The 17,663-nt window shown below is 42.5% G+C and overlaps 1 protein-coding gene across 2 annotated transcripts in view; it reads right to left on the minus strand.

Annotated features, from left to right (window-relative positions):
• Positions 1 to 1,156: 1,156 nt before the first annotated feature.
• FKBP15 (FK506 binding protein 15) overlaps positions 1,157 to 17,663 on the minus strand; it is a 55,077-nt gene continuing 38,570 nt past the window's right edge. Inside the window, exons 20-28 of one of the 2 annotated variants that reach the window (XM_012802413.2) lie at positions 14,389 to 14,560; positions 11,759 to 11,895; positions 9,690 to 9,845; positions 7,904 to 8,056; positions 6,843 to 6,968; positions 6,137 to 6,244; positions 5,169 to 5,890; positions 4,125 to 4,233; positions 1,157 to 1,758 (exon numbers count right to left, since the gene is read on the minus strand). In XM_012802413.2, the coding sequence (XP_012657867.1) occupies positions 1,681 to 1,758; positions 4,125 to 4,233; positions 5,169 to 5,890; positions 6,137 to 6,244; positions 6,843 to 6,968; positions 7,904 to 8,056; positions 9,690 to 9,845; positions 11,759 to 11,895; positions 14,389 to 14,560 (1,761 nt within the window). In that variant the 3' untranslated portion in view covers positions 1,157 to 1,680. Of the gene's footprint in view, positions 1,759 to 2,813; positions 4,234 to 5,168; positions 5,891 to 6,136; positions 6,245 to 6,842; positions 6,969 to 7,903; positions 8,057 to 9,689; positions 9,846 to 11,758; positions 11,896 to 14,388; positions 14,561 to 17,663 lie in introns of those variants that run through there. The other variant, XM_023510611.1, reaches the window with a different exon arrangement.

Here is a 17,663-nt window from a genome sequence, read left to right on the forward strand (position 1 = left end):
AAAAAAAAAAAAAAGTTAAAGTCACTAGTTAGTAAGTGTCAGACCCAGGGTTCAGAACCAGGCAGCCTGGCCCTAAGTCTGATTCTTCACAGATTTAGATGAGGGGGTGGCGCCTGAGGCGGTAAGTAACTTGACTAACGCACATAGCACACAGTGGAGCAGGATGTGAATGCAGATCTAGGAGACTGAGGAGCCTGTGCTCTTTGTGTTTTACCATAACAGAGGTAATTCTATTGCAAGAGATTTGTAGTAGGGTCCAAGAACCTGTGTCTAAAAGCATCACTGCCCCTTCCCCCAGCCCAGTGCCAGTAGGGCAGGGAACACTGCTGTGCTGGCCAACAGCACAGGCTTTGCAATCAAATGGCTAGGATTTGAATTCTTATTCTGCTGCTTACCAGCTCTGTAACTTTGGACAAATTACCTCTCTAAGCCTCAGTTTTCTCTATAAAAAGGGTATAATAAGGTGTTTGGCAGTGGTTACTAGAGATAAAGTACCAGATAGCAGTGCCTATTTGCTCAATGTAAAGTAGTAAATGGTAGTTCTCAATGCCTCCTAGGCCCACACATGGGAGATAGATAGGTACAAAGCTTACAAGGATGACGTTAGGACAGAAGGAGTGGAATTTAAGTTCCTATCTTATAAATAGTATTTAAAATCAGGGAACATTTTTATTAAAATTATTCTCTCTTCTTAAGACTGGCTGCATGGTTTTTAGGAGATCCAGGAATAAATAAAATGTCCACACATATTGTCTCACTGCTTTTCTGCAGTAGGCCTGGCCCCGAGTTAAGAGGGAATAGAAACTGCCCTCCAAGCAAAAAATCCCTCAAGTACTATGAACAATAGGAAGTAGGGACCTTCCCACATTCACTACATGGCTTCTTGGGAAGCCTGCAAGAGCAAGAGAATAGCAGGACTGGTCCTCAGTAATCACAACGCCCCAGGGATGAGCTGAGAAAGCAGAGTGGTGATGTTCTTCGAAAGTCTAAAAGTTCCAGTGTCAGGTACCAAAGGCAGTATGTCATAATGCCTTTGTCCAGATTAACTGATCTAGATTTTTTATAGTCCTTAACCTTAGAATCCCAAAGAAGAGCATAGACAACCCTTGAGACCAAATTCAATTTCTCCCCATGGCTTGAATCAAGTTTCATTACAGACATTTATTTTAGTTTTAATTGCAAATATTCATTGACCTCTTGTATCAGATTTAAGGCAGAGAAAAGACAACATGTCCCAGGACTACATGTCAGGCTGTTAACTGCCCTGGGACTTAAAGACAGTGTCATCTCCCTTTGGTTCTACCAAGGAGACCTCAGCTCAAATGTTGCTGGGGCACAGTTGAGCACTGGGAGACAGAGGAGGGCTCCCAGGTCAGTCTGAGAGTTAATGAAGAGAAAAAAAGCTTGGAAGAGGGCAGGAATCTTGAAGGTGACTGGCTGAAGGGAAACCTACCAGCCCTTTCTCCAACTGGCTTCTGAAGACAGACAGGGTCATGTTCTTCTTCACCAGGTAGGACAGGGGGCTCAGAAGGTGACTAACTCAGATGCCTGAACTACTGTCCCCAGAATGCTCACCTTGACCTCACCCTGTGGCTCACCTAGATAGACCCAGGGTTAGCTGTGCAAAATCATGCTTTGGGAAGGGTTGTAGAGAAATCTTTGCACCACTTTCCTGGGTCTTCATCCCAGCCAGTCAGTGTCATCGTCATCATCATCATCTCCAAAAAGGGGTGTTGGGGGCGGGCGTCCCTTCATGCTCTGACAAAACAGGAAAGAATAATCAGTCCTTACTTGTCCCTGTACCAGCTGGACTTCCCACCTATGAGGTGAAGTGATCCAACTTCCGTTCCTGGCTCTGGGTTGCAAAAAGAGTTGTATTGGAAGGACCAACTTGTGGGCCAGCAAACCTAGGCTTCCAGATACTGCTGAGACAAGCGTGCCAAGAAGGGAGACAAAAGACCAACTTTGTTTGGCTAATTTTGTCATTTATTCGTGAAGCACATAAATTGATTTGACAGGTTTTCCTCTCATATGGTAACTTACATATTTCATGTGGAGAAAGAAAGGTAGAAGAGGAGAGATGGCTAGTAGAAGAAAGAAAGAGAAAAGCAGAACAGGCCTGAGATAAGGACACGATGCAGGAAGATGAAAGGATGCTGGGAAGAACACAGTCACATTGGAAAAAACACTGTTGTTGTGGCCTTCAGTGGCCTGACTGGCTCTGGATGTGATCCCATCATTTGAGACAAAGTTGAATTTAAAGGCTTGGCCACACTCCCAAGAGGCGAGAACACAGGGCCACAGAGTCCTATGAGCTACTCTCATTAGCCCTATCCCTGCTCCCTCTAACCAGGCAGGGGACAGAGAGGAAACCCACCCTTTTCATGACTTAAGTTCCAGGCTTTTCTCCTCTGGATTGGCAGGAAACAGGTCCCAAGGGAGGTAGGAGTGCATAGCAGGGGCCAAAGATAGGCATAAACTGAAGGCATAAACTAAGGTAATTTCTGCTCTGGTGAGCTACTGCTGACCAGGAGCCATCTTCACAAAGCTAGGCCAAAGGGAAGGCAGCATGGTGTATACAGAAGTCTCTGGGCTAATCCTATCACTACTACCAACTAACAGACCTCAAACTTCTTTCTGGGCATCAAGGAAGTGATCTCTAAACTCTGACAGTATAGGATTTTCGTTTTTTTAGAGATAAGATCTCATTCCCAGGGTAGAGTGCAGTGGTGCAAACATAGCTTACTACAGCTTCAAACTTCTGGGCTTAACTGATCCTCCTGCCTAGAATTCCCAAAGTCCTGGGATTCCAGGCATGAGCCACCCTGCCTGGTCTAAAATTTTCAAGCATAGCTCCCAGCTTCTGTTTTGTCCTGGTTAAAGTTCTAGCTCTACATCTACCAGCTATATAACTTTAGTTATATTATTTAATCTTCCTGAACCTCAGTCCTCTGATCTATAAAATGGGAAAAAGTACCTAGCTCACTGGATTAGATTATTTAATGAGCCTGTTTGTGAAATAGTTTTCAAAGCATCTAAGAAACAGATGTTAACTTGATGGCATTAGTATTGATACCAATAATATACTCGCTGATTAAAAAATTTCAACTGTATTTAGGGTAGTCACGTAGGATACGCAATTTCCCCCCCTTTTTTCTTTTTTAGTGCATAATTTGTATTCAGGATTCTCAAATGAAAACATAATTCTTGAGGAGAAAGGCTAATAGAAGATAACTGGTACAGTTCTTCCAAAGAAACACAGGCAAGAGGGAAGGGCTCTGGTATGTACCAGGATCTCAATCTATCAAGCGGTCTTCCCCAGGTTTTGGCAAAAGGTAAAACCCACTCTGACTGATACATGAGGGGACAGGATTTGCCCTGATTCACTATTATATTTCTGTCCCTGGGACAGACTGAGCCTAAAGCTCACCTGTATTCTCCACACATATTTCATACCAGTGATCTTCCCATGACAGTGAAATTGAAATTGGCTTAGCGACAGCCAGAAATGCTGTAACCTAGCACAATGGGGAACAGCAGATGTAAGAACTGGGGCTCTAATCCAGGCTCTATCAGCACTTTCCTTCCTAGCCTTCACTCTCATTCTCCATAAAGCAATATGCTATGAGTTCTGAATCCATTTTCTGCCCAGAGATATTGTGATGACAAAATAAGGCAACATGTTAAAAAGCAGGCTGAGTAAGCAGAAAGCTCAGGAACAGATGGTCTGAATAGGCGCCTAGGGTTTTAGTCCTACCCCTGCCATTAATTCACTCTGTGGCTTTACGTAAATTATCCTTCTGAGTCAGTGTCTTTGTCTATGAATAAGGATGTCAGACAAATAAAAATGGTATCCCAGCAGATTTTGGGAAACTTGAGGCTTTGGCATTCCTGTGCAGGACTATGCAGACTATTATTCTTTTTCAGGAGAAAAGTGGTATCTGATCATCCCGTCTGTGCTTACAGAGCTGCCTACTCCCAGCCCCAAGCCTGCTCCCACAGGACCCTGCACACAGAGTCCAGGCAATGGGCCACCAGCAGACCCCGTTTCTCTTCTCAGAGCCAGCGGGGAGGGCCCCCCAGGTGATGGTATGAGTACATGGCAGTGCCTGGGATCTCCTTACCACCTCATCTTCATCTTCCTCCTCAGGCTGTGCTTTAGGCCTTGGAACTTTCAGAGTCGCCCCTTTAAACAGCTCATCTTCTTCATCCTCTTCTTCATCCTCAAAGAGACTGAAGGAAAATCAAGCCATAAAAAAGTTTTTCCCATTCCAAGCCACAGCACCCAGCAGCTACACAGGTCCCTGGCAGTTGGGTAAGAAGCCAAGAGCTAGGATCACTCTGGAATTCCTCCCACCCCCACTGTCACTGTTTCTGTAACATCCATTAGCCTTGCTGTTGGCCCCTCCATAACCAACAGCCAGAGCACTCTTATAAAACTAAGAAATCAGACCACATCACTCCTCTTCTTACACTCCTTTAATAGATTCTCACTGTACTTAAATAATAACCAAACTTTTAACAGCAACATGAAATCTCACGTATTCTGGCTCTTGTTTACTCTTCCAGCCTCTGCTTAACACAGCTCTGTTCTTATTTATTGTGCCTTCTTTTAGTGCCTTGATTGTGTCACATCCCTCCCCCTGCAGGGCCTTGACACGTGTGGTCCTCTCTTTCTGCACTCTCTTATTCTTACTCCTTCTCATTTTGGGGTCTCAGTTTAACTGTTACCTTCTCAGAATCCTTCCCTAACTACCCTGTCAAAAGTAAAACAGCTCCCTCTTTATTCTTTATTATAGCACCCTGCTTGTTTTTTTAAGCATTTATCATATTTTTATACTATATAAGTATGTATTCACCTTCCTCACTGGACTATATACTCCATAAACTTAAGGACCAATTGTGACTTGCCTACCATACTTGCCTACCACAGAACCCTGCACATGGTACTATTGAATAAATATTAATGCATGAATGAGTGGATGAATGGTTAAGTAAATCAGTCAGTCTCTGAGGGATGAACTGTGGCCTAGAAAAAAGAGACAACTACCACATATAGTGCCCGTCCCTGGAACCGTGCTCAGAGGAATGAGCTCTGGCCCTAGAAAAAACTGAGACAACTACCACATGTCATGCCTGTCCCTGAAATCGTGCTCAAAGGAATGTACCTGGAGTTCTGAGAATGATGGCTGGAGCTCAGGGCTGCTCTTGCGGCTGTAGATCCTGCCTCTGTGCTTGACAGCTGCTTGGAGGGACCAGTGGAGCTAGTGACATCCTTGTCTTTATCAAGCTCAGGGGGCTGAAGCTCTTTTCCTGGGCTTTCAGGCAGTCCCACAGCCAGTGGGTCCCCCTTCTTGGGTTCTGAAGTCACAGACAGTCCTGTCGAGCCTTCTTCTAGGGGGCCATCTGGGGCCACTTCCCCAGTGCAGACCTTTCCCAATGAGCTGCCAGGCTTAGCTGCCAGTGGGCTGGCGACAAGTGTCTCTTCACACTCAGAGTCCATAGTTATAGGGCCTGGAAGCTCAGGTGGAATTGAAGTTGGGGGCTCCAGGACTCTGTGCAATGGGGCACAAGCCAGGTCAGGTGGGAGGGAGCCATCTTGCATCTCTGAGAGCACCTCTGCTTCTGAGGGCTCCCATTTCCTTCTCTGTACCTCATCCTGGGGAGTGGGGACAGCCTGAGAAGATAGGAGGACAGCTTCCTCGACTACCTGCTCTGACGACACCATGGGGGGCTCCTGCCTCTCCCTATGCAGGGGTGCTTGAGGCAGTCCAGGATTGCCAGCCACTGACTGCTCCTTGGAAGGGCTCTGAGGTTGCTCTTCTTCATCTTCACTGCTGCTCTCCCCTCTCTCTCGCTCTTGTTGGTTTAACAGCTGAATAGTCACTATCTGTTCAAAAGCCAAGGAAGAGATAGTAACTGAAACAAACACAGCAGCTGCTCCTAGTTCTGCAGTCCTTACTAACACTGGTAAAATGACCCTGCATCTTCCTGGCATAAAAGGCTGTCAAGCCACTCCAAGTGCCCTAATTACTGAGGAACAGTCTTGAATAATTCTTTATTCATGACCCTTAGAAGGTACTTAAGCAACAAAGTACCCATTCTAATGAAATAATGCACAGCTGGCTGGTCATACCTTGATTGTACTCATGATGGTCCCCAGAATGGTCCTCCCATCATAAGATTCCTCCAGGTCAAACTCTCTCCGCAAAGACTGGAACACCTGGTTCATGATCTTCTTGACCTGTGTTAACATCAAAATATATGTTGCCAAAATCTAGTCATTACGGGATGCATTTAAATTCCAGACAGGGGTCTGTAAAGCTAAATATAAGCCTATAATGGGGCACAACTGGTCTTAAATGGAGACACTGAAGGTGGTCACTGCGGAGAGAACAGTATTCAATAATAAGCAGGACTTTGACAGAAGAGCTAGTCATCAGAGTTTCCTATCAAGGGCAGGCAAGCCGTGGCATGTGAGCCCAGGACTGCTTGAAGACCATTTATTGATACCTCTCACCATGAACACTACTGAGAACTGCCGCAGACTACAGGGATTGGTGGCTTGTAGAGCTGGGCACACTCCCCATCCCCTATTCCTCTCCTGATTTAGAAGTACTTCCCCTATCTGTCAAAATCTCAAAAAGATAGGGCCCTTTGGGGTTTGCCACCAGAATGGTAGGCTCCAAAGGATTAATTTTTAAGTTAGACAAGTGGTGCATAACTAAAGTTAGAAAATTGCTACTAACACAATATATTGGCCACGTTCCTTCTAAATGTTCGCTATGCCATTCAATCCTTGACATGACAGGGGTTGCTGCTGCTTTGAAACACCAGCTCACCTTATCTGAGGGGTCAGTAGCAGCGGCTTCAACATCAGACGTCTGGGACTTGTTCTTCTCCAGTTCCTTAATGTGCTGTTTGTTTTGCTCTGTGAGGGCTGTGACTTGGGCCTGGAGGGCCAAACACTGCAAACAACAGACCGTGGCTATGGTTTCAGAAACCTAGACTACCAGGTGACGGTCAGGAAACCCACGGCAAGGAGAACCATCCTAAGCGTCACGTCTTAACCTCCCCTAGCCTGCTTGTGACCAGTCCTCCTGCCCCAACTCAGAGCACTCTATTTCCTCATTACTCAATTTCACCTCACAACTTCATTTCCCCTTTCCCAAAAAGGTCACCTGCCTTTTTCCTAATCAGATCAAAAATGTAATGACAAAAAGAATATGGGAGTAGTAACTTTAGTCATATAAACAGAAATACTTAGCATTAGTGGCAACCTATTTAATTACAAGATTGAGACTCTCCAGATATGAGACTTTCACACCATGACCCTCAGCCACATCTCAGCTCTCTCCTTTTTATGCCTGATGATCCCACCATACTGCACTCTCCATCCCATCTCAGTGCCTCTGCCCAGGATGTTGTGCTTCCTTCTCTGCCTTGTCCTTTGTGGCTCTGCTCAAATGTCACCTCCTTTGGGAAGCCTTCCCAGCTCCCCTAGCACTTCCTCTTCTGGGCCGTGGAGCACTTAATGTGTATGTTTATTTCTCTGTTTCCCATTCTTGACCATGAGATCCTTGAAGGCAGACTTCTTTGTATTCCCTTTATCTAACACAGTGGCTGGAATACAACTGACATCCAACAAATATTTGCTTAATAAACATAGGATTAAATAATAATGGAAAACATGTTCCAGAATATTACTGCTGTTTTTTCTTTTTCTAGGTCACTCATCTGTCATCCCAAATAATTACGTGAAAGGTAACTAATAAACAAGTGAGGTTTTGTATTCTAGCTATTAACAGCTTTTAGGGTCAAAAGGATTGGCAGGACACAAACAGTCTGCTTGCCTCAAATTAACTGAGCTGCCTAAGTGGTCTGGGCCAAGGGAAACATTTACCTTTTCCTGAAGTGCTACCAGCTGCTGCTGGTTGGCATCTCTCTGTGCACACACCTCCTGGTACTGCTGCAGGTGCTCATCCTTGGCAGAGGCCAACAAATGTTCACATTTTGCTTCCCACTGGGTCTGTAGCTCAGCCTGCACCAAAGACAGCTGCCAAGAATAGTAACAGTAGGATTATCCTGAGGGGATCCTGCTGCACATTGGGACACCTACCCTTCATATGGCAAAAGAGTATGCTAACAGCCCAGATTTAACCAGGAAACAGCTGTTCAAAAGACCCTCATTACTTTTAAAGTAAACGTTGTTTTTTGAGACAGTCTCACTTGTTGCCCTCAGTAGAGAGCCCTGGTGTTGCAGCTCAAAGCAACCTCAAATTCTTGGGCTCAAGAGATTCTCTTGTCTTAGCCTCCTGAGTAGTTGGGACTACAAGTGCCTGCCACAATACCCAGCTATTTTTAGAGATGGGGTCTCGCTCTTGCTCAGGCTAGTCTCGAACCTGTGAGCTCAGGCAAGTGTGATCCCAGCCATGGTGCCCAGCCTGTTTAAATGTAGTTTTTAAACGTAGATAGGAAGATGTCTTTGATGGCAGGACTCCAAAACATGCTCCAAACAGGCAAAAATGTGACTATCTAGACAGGACAGGGCCATAATAAGATCACTGCTTTTCATGGTCTGAACCCTAAACTCGATAGGTTCAGAAACTTTCTTTCCAAAATTCTCAGACATGATCAAATTGAGGGTGCTAATGCACTCTAATTAAACAGATCTACATATGTGAATTTTTTTTTTTTTGAGACCAGAGACTCACTATGTTGCCCTGGGTAGAGTGCTGTGGCGTCATAGATCACAGCAAACTCAAACTCTTGGGCTTAAGAGATTCTCTTACCTCAGCCTCCCAAGTAGCTGGTATTACAGGTGCCTGCCACAACACCTGGCTATTTTTCTGTTGCAGGTGTCATTGTTGTTTAGCTGGCCTAGGCTGGGTTTGAAACCCTCCAGCCTCAGTGTATGTGGCTGGCGCCAAGGCTACGCATATGAATTTTAAACTTCCAGTGAAAAAGGCTGCTGTCACATGGACTAGAGATCTAGTTGTCCCGTTGTAGTTGTGGCCTGCCACTATCCCTGGTTCCCCTTCATGATTGCTTTTTTGAAATAGAGTCTCATTCTGTTGCCCAGGCTAGAGTGCTATGGCATCAGCCTAGCTCACAGCAACCTCAAACAGCTGGATTCAAGAGATCCTTCTGCCACGCACTCCCGAATAGTTGGTACTACCTATCATAGCCTGCCACAATGCCCACCTAATTTCTTCTATTTTTAATAAAGGGGTCTCACTCTTGCTCTGGCTGGTCTCTAATTCTTCAACTCAAGGGATCCTCTTGTCTCTGCCTCCAAGAGTGCTAGGATTATAGGTGTGAGCCTCCGTACCCAGCCGTAAATGAATCCCTTCTTTTCAAAGGTCATAATGTACCTAAAGGATGGTGTCTGGTGGTTGAAGACTTTGAACTTAACCATGTTTAGAATTTTTTGTAAAAAGATTGCTTTTCATTTTTACTTATGTAATTAAATATTAACTAAGTTTAAAAAAAAGGAAAGACGATCTACTGCTTGGTTCATGACTGTCCTGCGTACATTTGAATTGCTTTTCCCATCTTTCTCCAAAGTGAGAGCATCAATGATGACAAATGTCATCCTAAATGACAGGGAAGAAACTATTACAGAAGCTTTTCTCTCCGAGTCTTTCACACTTCCCATTTATCTCCAGAGTACTACAATTTCCCATTACCTGCTCTGCAGCTGCTTGGTCTGTGGACACTCGAGTCTTTTTTAAGAGCTGTCGAAGTTTATCCAATTCCTCCTGGTAGGACTTACGAATTTCATCTATCTCCTGCTCAGCCTGACAACGCTCTTGAGCTGACTTCTTTTTCCTTTCTGAAAGGTTCTTAGGAATAAGAGAATCATCATCAGCTCCAACTCAGTTAACAGAGGATAAAAGGGAATGGTGGTGGTGGTGGTTACTGACTGAGTTGGGTCCTTACTCCATTTCTGGAAATGGTTCATTTTTTAGGTTAATTTTTCCGTATATATTTAACATTCTTGGCTGCTGGGTAAGGAAAATTATGACAAGGAGAAGAAACACAAGTAGGGTTTTATCTACCACTCTATTCATCAGAGCAGGGGAACATCCTAACTTTGGTGACGGTATAAGAAATCAGACGCTCTCACACCCTGCTGGGAACAAAACAAATGGATATATACTCTCTTTGGATGGCAATCCTGTGAAAAGCCTTTAAAAATAGGCATATCCAGAAATTCTACAAATATTAATTTGTTTTAAGGAGGCAATTAAGTCATAATCATAAAGACTATGTTACAAGGATGGTCACTGTGGTAGTATCTACGATATATGACAATAGAAAATTGAAAATAGCCAAAAGACCAAAGGAATTGGTTTTAAAAAAACTCCAAACTGATAAAAAGTCATTGAAGAAACTATAAACACAGATCAAGATTTACCCCCTGGAAAGGCACTGCGCCAAACTGGAGAGTTTTACTAAAGCATCAGGACTGGTTCTTTTTACATTAAACTGTTTAGAACACAATCGAAGAAAAGTTTCCATTTTGTTCAATGGGTCTAGTATTGCCCGGATCTTAAAATTTTAACCAACAAAAGATACTATAAAAAAAGGTAAAAAACAACCAAATAGAAAAATATTTGTAACAACTACAACTGAAAAAGAATTTATATCCTTAATAGCATTTACAAAGAGAATTCACAGAAGAGATACAAATAGAAATGAAATACATGAAAGCTTTACTGCAGATAAAAATACATACAAAAAAATATAGAATTATTTTACCTATCAGACTAAGAAAGATCAGAAAAAGTAATATATGTAAAGTTGGGAAGAATGTGGCAGAATGTGCTCACTCACATAGTGCTGAGAGTGTAAACTAGCATTCTTTGAGGATAATCTGGCATTATTTATAAAAAGCTTAGATATGTAGCATTTCCTTTGATCCCATGATTTAACTTAAGTAATCCACTGTATGAGAATACTCAGATTCATAAAAAGAGTTGTATAATATCAGGCTATCCATAGAAGCCATTTTTTTTTTTTTTTTGAGACAGAGTCTCACCTTATTGCCCTAGATAGAGTGTCGTGGCGTCACAGCTCATAGCAATCTCAGATTCTTGGGTTTAAATTATTCTCTTGCCTAAGACTCCCAAGTAGCTGGGACTACAGGCACCTGCCACAATATCCAGCTATGTTTTTTTAGAGGTGGGGTCTTACTCTTGCTCAGGCTGGTCTTAAACCTGTGAGTTCGAACAATCCCCCACCTCAGACTCCCAGAGTGCTGGGATTACAGCACTGCACCCAGCCAGAAGCCATGTTTTAAATAATACAGAAAAAAATAGAAAGAAATATCCAACCATCAGTGAATAATTAAATGATGGTACAGCTTCACATTAGACTACTGTGTAGTAGCTAAATAAGATTGAGAAAGGGCTCATTCACATGTAATATGTTGTCCACAATATTTCTTTTAAAAAGCATTAAATGAAATCCCATTATTATTTAAAAAATGTTATTGGTATATGCATATGTGTGAGTGGGTATGTATATTTTATACATACAGAAAACAATTTGGAAGGATCATACATTGTTTATAGTTGCCACCTCTGATACATGAGATTAGAGAGGGAAAAAAGATAAAATTTATTACATTTTTCTCTATTATTTTTGCTAAAACAAGCACATATCTAATTTTTAAGAAGAAAATAAAAATGTTTATTAAACAGTTAATCCTAGCCACTTAGGTCCAAAGAGAAACTTGAGTTGTAGAACTTACCTTTTCAAGGGACTCCTTCTCAGTTCGAAGGTCAGTCAGTTCCTCCTCCAGGGATGTCACCTTGAGTTCCAGTTGTCTTCGGCTCTGCTTTTCACTTTTGAATTTGGATTGTGTTTGCTCAGAGGTTTCTTGGAGCTCTGGGATACAGGAGCAGATACACTTGGCTGCAGAACCATAGCTGCAGAGGGCTGCATTTCCCAGCAGTGATTTCACAGCTGCCTACTTCTGTCTCCCAATCCTACCACATAAGTAGCCGTTGCTTACTATTTCAGCATCACCTTACTAATCAGCAATAAGGTTTATCAAGTCATAAGCTGACTTCCCCACCTACCCATATTTACCCTGTAGAAAGTCATCTCTACACATATAAAATGTATAAGAAATGTTCTAAGTAGTTGGAGATCACCTTTGAAACAGATCCAGGCCCTTTCTCATTACCTAGGTAAGATAATTTTAACTTTCTTGGTAGCTGGGACATTCTACCAAGAGTTTGCTTTTGAAACATCCCTTCTTACATAAAGCTATTTAAATTTTTCTCAATGCACCAAAATTTATTTGTTTGGAAAACTTTGACTCTTATGTCTCTCATGTCTCTCTTTTTTTTTTGGAGACAGCGTCTTACTTTGTAACCCTCAGTAGAGTGCCATGGCATCACAGCTCACAGCAACCACAAACTCTTGGGTTCAAGCAATCCTCTCTGCCTCAGCCTCCCTTGTAGTTGGGACTACAAGCACCTGCCAGACTCTTATGCAGTTGTTCTCTACCTTCCTAATGCCACGACCCTTTAATACAGTTCCTCATGTTGCATTGACCCCCAACCATCAGCAACGAAAATAATTTTATGGTTGGGGGTCACCACAACATGAAGAACTGTACTAAAGGGTCGCGGCATTAGGAAGGTAGAGAACCACTGCTCTTATGGTTCTTAAGGTAATTGTCATAGGGCATGAAAAAATCAGAAATGAGGTATCTGTACAAAATTTAAATCTAAAATTGTCTAACATGTGTTCGTGTCATAAGGGCCTAAGTGATGCGCTACAAGGTAGCACTTTACCATCTGCTGTCACTGTTTTTTAGGTACTAGACAAATGAACTTTTTGCTGCTGCCCAACTCTGCTGTTGCTTCAGCTACCCTGCTGCCTGCTATGCCTTCTACATTTGTGTCTATACGCCAGTGCAGATGAATCAACCTTCTGCTCTTCACAAATCTTCTATCCAATCACCATGTCTTAAGCATTATCTCTGTGCCAGGCAACAAACTAACACTAATATGGAGGAAAGGACTTTATAGAAAAGAACAAAATACCAAATACCATCCTTGTCCTCAATGGGCTTGCAATCCATAGGAGAAGAGACATAAATGGTGCTTATCAAAATCTAACTGTGATATGGTCAGACACATAATAATGCACTAAGTGATAAAGTTTTTGTTGTTGTTGTTGTTGTTTGAGATAGAGTCTCACTTTGTTGCCCTTGGTAGAGTGCCATGGCATCACAGCTCACAACCTCAAACTCTTGGGCTCAAGCAATCCTCCTGCCTCAGTTTTTCATTTTTAGTAGAGATGGGGTCTCACTCTTTCTCAGGCTGGTCTCAAACTTGTGAGCTCAAGCAATCCACCTGCCTTGGCCTCCCAAAGTGCAAGGATTACAGGAGTGAGCCACTTTACCTGGCCAGTGATAAATGTTTTTTAAAAGGGAACAAATATGGGCGGCACCTGTGGCTCAGTGGATAGGGCGCAAGCCCCATATACCAAGTGTTGCAGGTTCAAACCCAGCTCCGGCCAGCTAAAACAGCAGTGGTAACTGCAACAAAAAATAGCCAGGCATTGTGGCAGGTGCCTGTAGTCCCAACTACTCAGGAGGCTGAGGCAAGAGAATCGCTTAAGCACAAGAGTTGGAGGTTGCTGTGAGCTGTGGTGCCACAGACTCTACCAAGGACGACAGAGTGAAATTCTGTCTCAAAAAAAAAGGGGAGGGGGTGCAAAATATCCTAGAAAAATAACTGAGAAAGCCTCTAAAAGAGGCAGATTTTGGAGAAGACTGAGGGCAGATACTGGTGATGATGGACATGCTAAGTCCAGAGAATAGCATGGATAAAAGCAAGACAAGAACTACAGAATATGCTGAAGAGTGGCCAGGAGGCTTGCTGGTGTGGCCAGAGCCAGGATGAATTGGGCAGTTCATGGGAGCTAAGCCAAGCTGGAGGGGCCTCTGACTGCCAAGCTGAAGAGGTACAATCCATCTTCTGGGAAAGAGGAAACCACAAGAGGAAGCACCGCTTTCTTAAACTTCCAGTGATTCATGAGTCCAAACAACAGTCCAGGCATTTGGCACCAATCCTAAGTACCAAAGATATTGAAGGCAACACTTCCCCAAACAAAAGGGAAGAGGTGACAACCAATCCGTTCCATATGAATAGTCAGTTCATTGGTTCTTTATGTATAACAATCTAGCAGTTTTATCCTGGTCCATTTCCATTTTTGGTCAGTCCTTCACAAACTTCATAAGCATTGTGCCAAAAAGATTGAGAGGCCAGTGATAAATGTTTTTTAAAAGGGAAAAAATATGGGCGGCACCTGTGCCTTAAATTTAAATGGCAACAATCCCAGCAGGCCACACTGAGTACGTACCTAAGAGTTCTGCCTGCAGTTTGGTGAGTTGGCCCCTGACAAGGTCTGTCTCCTTCAAGCTTTCTGTCAGCTGCACTTGCAGCTCTGTTTCCTTCTTTTGGTGAGCAGTTATCTTCAGCTGCAGATGAGAGACCTGTGCAGTGGCTGCTGCTAATTCCTCAGTCACCTTGGCCTGAATAGTAACAAAGTATGACGTTACTTTAAACACAGATGTTCTTTGTCTCTAAGTGATGACCCTACCTTGCATAACTCTATGCTGACTGAACTGGTAGACAGGAAGAGAGTTAAGGCTACCTTTAGCCTGCATTAAACCAAAATCAAGACTTAAAAATGTATGGTCTCTGACTCCAAGAATTCAATCGCAGAAATCTGTCCTATGGCTCAGTGAGTAGGGTGCCGGCCCCATATACCGAGGGTGGTGGGTTCAAACCCGGCCCTGGGCAAACTGCAACAAAAAAATAGCCAGGTGTTGTGGTGAGCACCTGTAGTCCCAGCTACTCGGGAGGCTGAGGCAAGAGAATCACCTAAGTAGTACTGTACTAGTAATACTGCAATATTGTAAAGACCAGTCACATGGAGGTTGCTGTGAGCTGTGTGATGCTGCCATGGCACTCTACCAAGGGCAATAAAGTAAGACTCTGTCTCTTAAAAAAAAAACAGAAAGAAAAGAAAAGAAAAGAGTATACAAGATTACAAAAATTTAGTTACAAGGATGTTCGGTGTAGTATTGTTTACAGTGGTAAGAGCATGAAAAACTAAAATAAAATGCGGAGAATGGGCTTAATTAAGCAAATTATGACACATCTATTCTGAATGCAGCTATTAAAATGGTGTTGTAAAAGAACACTTACTGTTGAATGAAGAACACAAGTAGATCAAATAATATGTTTGATATATTTTTATAAAATGGAACATTTATTTATATAAAAAAGAGAGCCTGAATGATGTGTATTTTTTGGCAGTAATCTAAATAGAATTATGGGTCCTTTATGTTTTCTTTTTTCTTATCAGATTATATATTTTTTTGCTTTATAGATTTTCTTTTGAAAAGATGTTTCCTATGCTCAAAAATTATAAAGATAGAGAAAAGTAAACAATGATGTCTTGCTACCATACCTATCCCCCTTAATATCTTCCCCCTTGCCCTGCACAGGTAATTATAAAATAACTATTCATTTTTCCAGTTGTAGAAAGTGATTCTTTATTCAAATACTAGTATGATTCTTATCCCCCCTTTTCACACACAAAAGGTGGCAAACACTCTCTATTAGTGTATCTAGCTCTTCCTCCGCCCTTTTTTAAGTAACTGCATGGTATCCCACCATGTGAATGTACTGTAGTTTGTTCTTTACTGCTGCAGGACACTTAGATTGTCTCCAGCATTTCTCATTAACAACAAGACACCAGTGAGTGACCCTGGACACGTAATGCTTTGAGTGCAGGTGTCCTGTAGCAGTAGGAGATTCCCAGAAGCAGAATTACTAGGCCAAAGAGTAAGTACTTCTGTAATTTTGCATAACATCATTGGTTCCCCTTCATGAACCATGCCACAGACCTACCAATCTCACCAACATCTGCCAAAAATTGGGATTTCTAACAATCTGATAAATAAGAAAATAGTATTCTTGACATTTTCTAACTTTTCTTTGATGAAAATGTCTTTTTTTCTATTAATAAAAGGATATTTTAAAATTTAAACTGGATGCCTCCAAGGGTAATCCACTTCAGAGTCTCCGATCTCTCCTAGTAGTACTATACTACTGATACTGCGATGTTGTAAAGACCAGTCACATGGGAGTTACTGCTTTGGGTGACCTTAGAAGAACAGAGCTAATCAAAGAAAGGAAATGCTTCCTTGACTGCTCAATGTAGTTTGAATGGTGCTCTGCACTAGCCAAACCAGGGCTCAACTTCAGTCTAAAGGATCTAAATATTCTCAAGCAACATCTGATAAAACTGAAATGACTACCCTGGGAAACCCTCTAATGATATTCTGTGTACTAAGGGTGACGATGACAATTAAGACTAGTCACTTAAAAAAAGACAGTAAGGCTCGGCGCCTGTGGCTCAAGCGGCTAAGGCGCCAGCCACATACACCTAAGGTGGTGGGTTCGAATCCCCAGCCTGGGCCCGCCAAACAACAATGATGGCTGCAACCAAAAAAAAAAATGGCCAGGCGTTGTGGCGGGCGCCTGTAGTCCCAGCTACTGGGGAGGCTGAGGCAGGAGACTCGCTTGAGCCCAGGAGTTGGAGGTTGCTGTTGAGCGTGATGCCATGGCACTTTACCCAGGGGGATAGCTTGAGGCTCCGTCTCAAAAAAAAAAGAAAAAAGACAGTAAGTGGTTGCTCTGCAGGCAACCAGTCTTAATTTTCGAAATCTATATATTTCTGGGGATGGACTATCTATCTCTCCTATACTCTACTGCTACTAGCATTAGTGTCAAAAGGATACTGCCCCTATAATTTAATATTATACACACGTTTACAGCTGTCTACTTTCTTATCATCATTTATCCCTTCCTCATTTTAAACATATTTATTCCTTGCCTTATTCCAAAGCCTTTATCAGTTTTCTAGCTTCCATTTAAAATCTGATATTTTGACTCTCGTAAAGGTAGGGGAAAGAAAGTAAAATTATATATAAAATTAAAATAAATAGGTTATGAATGAGAGTAAGCTTGGAGACACTTATTTTTTTACTATTCAGCAGCCTTATAGATTTTCACCTGTTAAACACAAACAATATCTAGAATTTCCAGATATAAGAGTGGCTTCCATCTGTTCTAAGAAGAATAAAAGTTTTACTCATTCTCCTGGTTCAATGAAAGCACTCTCCTGGCCTAATGAAAACTGAACTAAATCAGTGCTCAGAGAGCGCTGCACCTATTCATGGCTCAGAGAATTCACTACTATCAGATCAAGTACCACTCTTACAAGACCTTGCAGCAGCTATACTACTAGAAGTGATCAATCCCAAAGGAGAGACAACGGAAAGGATGGTCATTCTCTCGCCAAAAGACAAGCCAAGTAGAAAGTCAGCCCAAAGCTCTTTTTATCTCAGGTCCTTAGTTACAAAGGTCTATTAGAAGCATAAAAACTGCTAGCCAGGAGCAGTGGCTCATGCCTATAATCCCAACTACTTGGGAGGCTACAAAGGGAAGATCACTTGAGGATTGCTTGTGGCCAAGAGTTTGAGACCACTCTGGGCACTACAGCAAGACCCTATCTAAAAATAACTAACTAAATAATGACATTTAAAAATAAATAAATAGGCT

Source organism: Otolemur garnettii, unplaced genomic scaffold, assembly GCF_000181295.1.
Source record: "Otolemur garnettii isolate 467f Iridium unplaced genomic scaffold, OtoGar3 scaffold00014, whole genome shotgun sequence".
In the NCBI taxonomy this organism is placed as follows: Eukaryota; Metazoa; Chordata; class Mammalia; order Primates; family Galagidae; genus Otolemur; species Otolemur garnettii.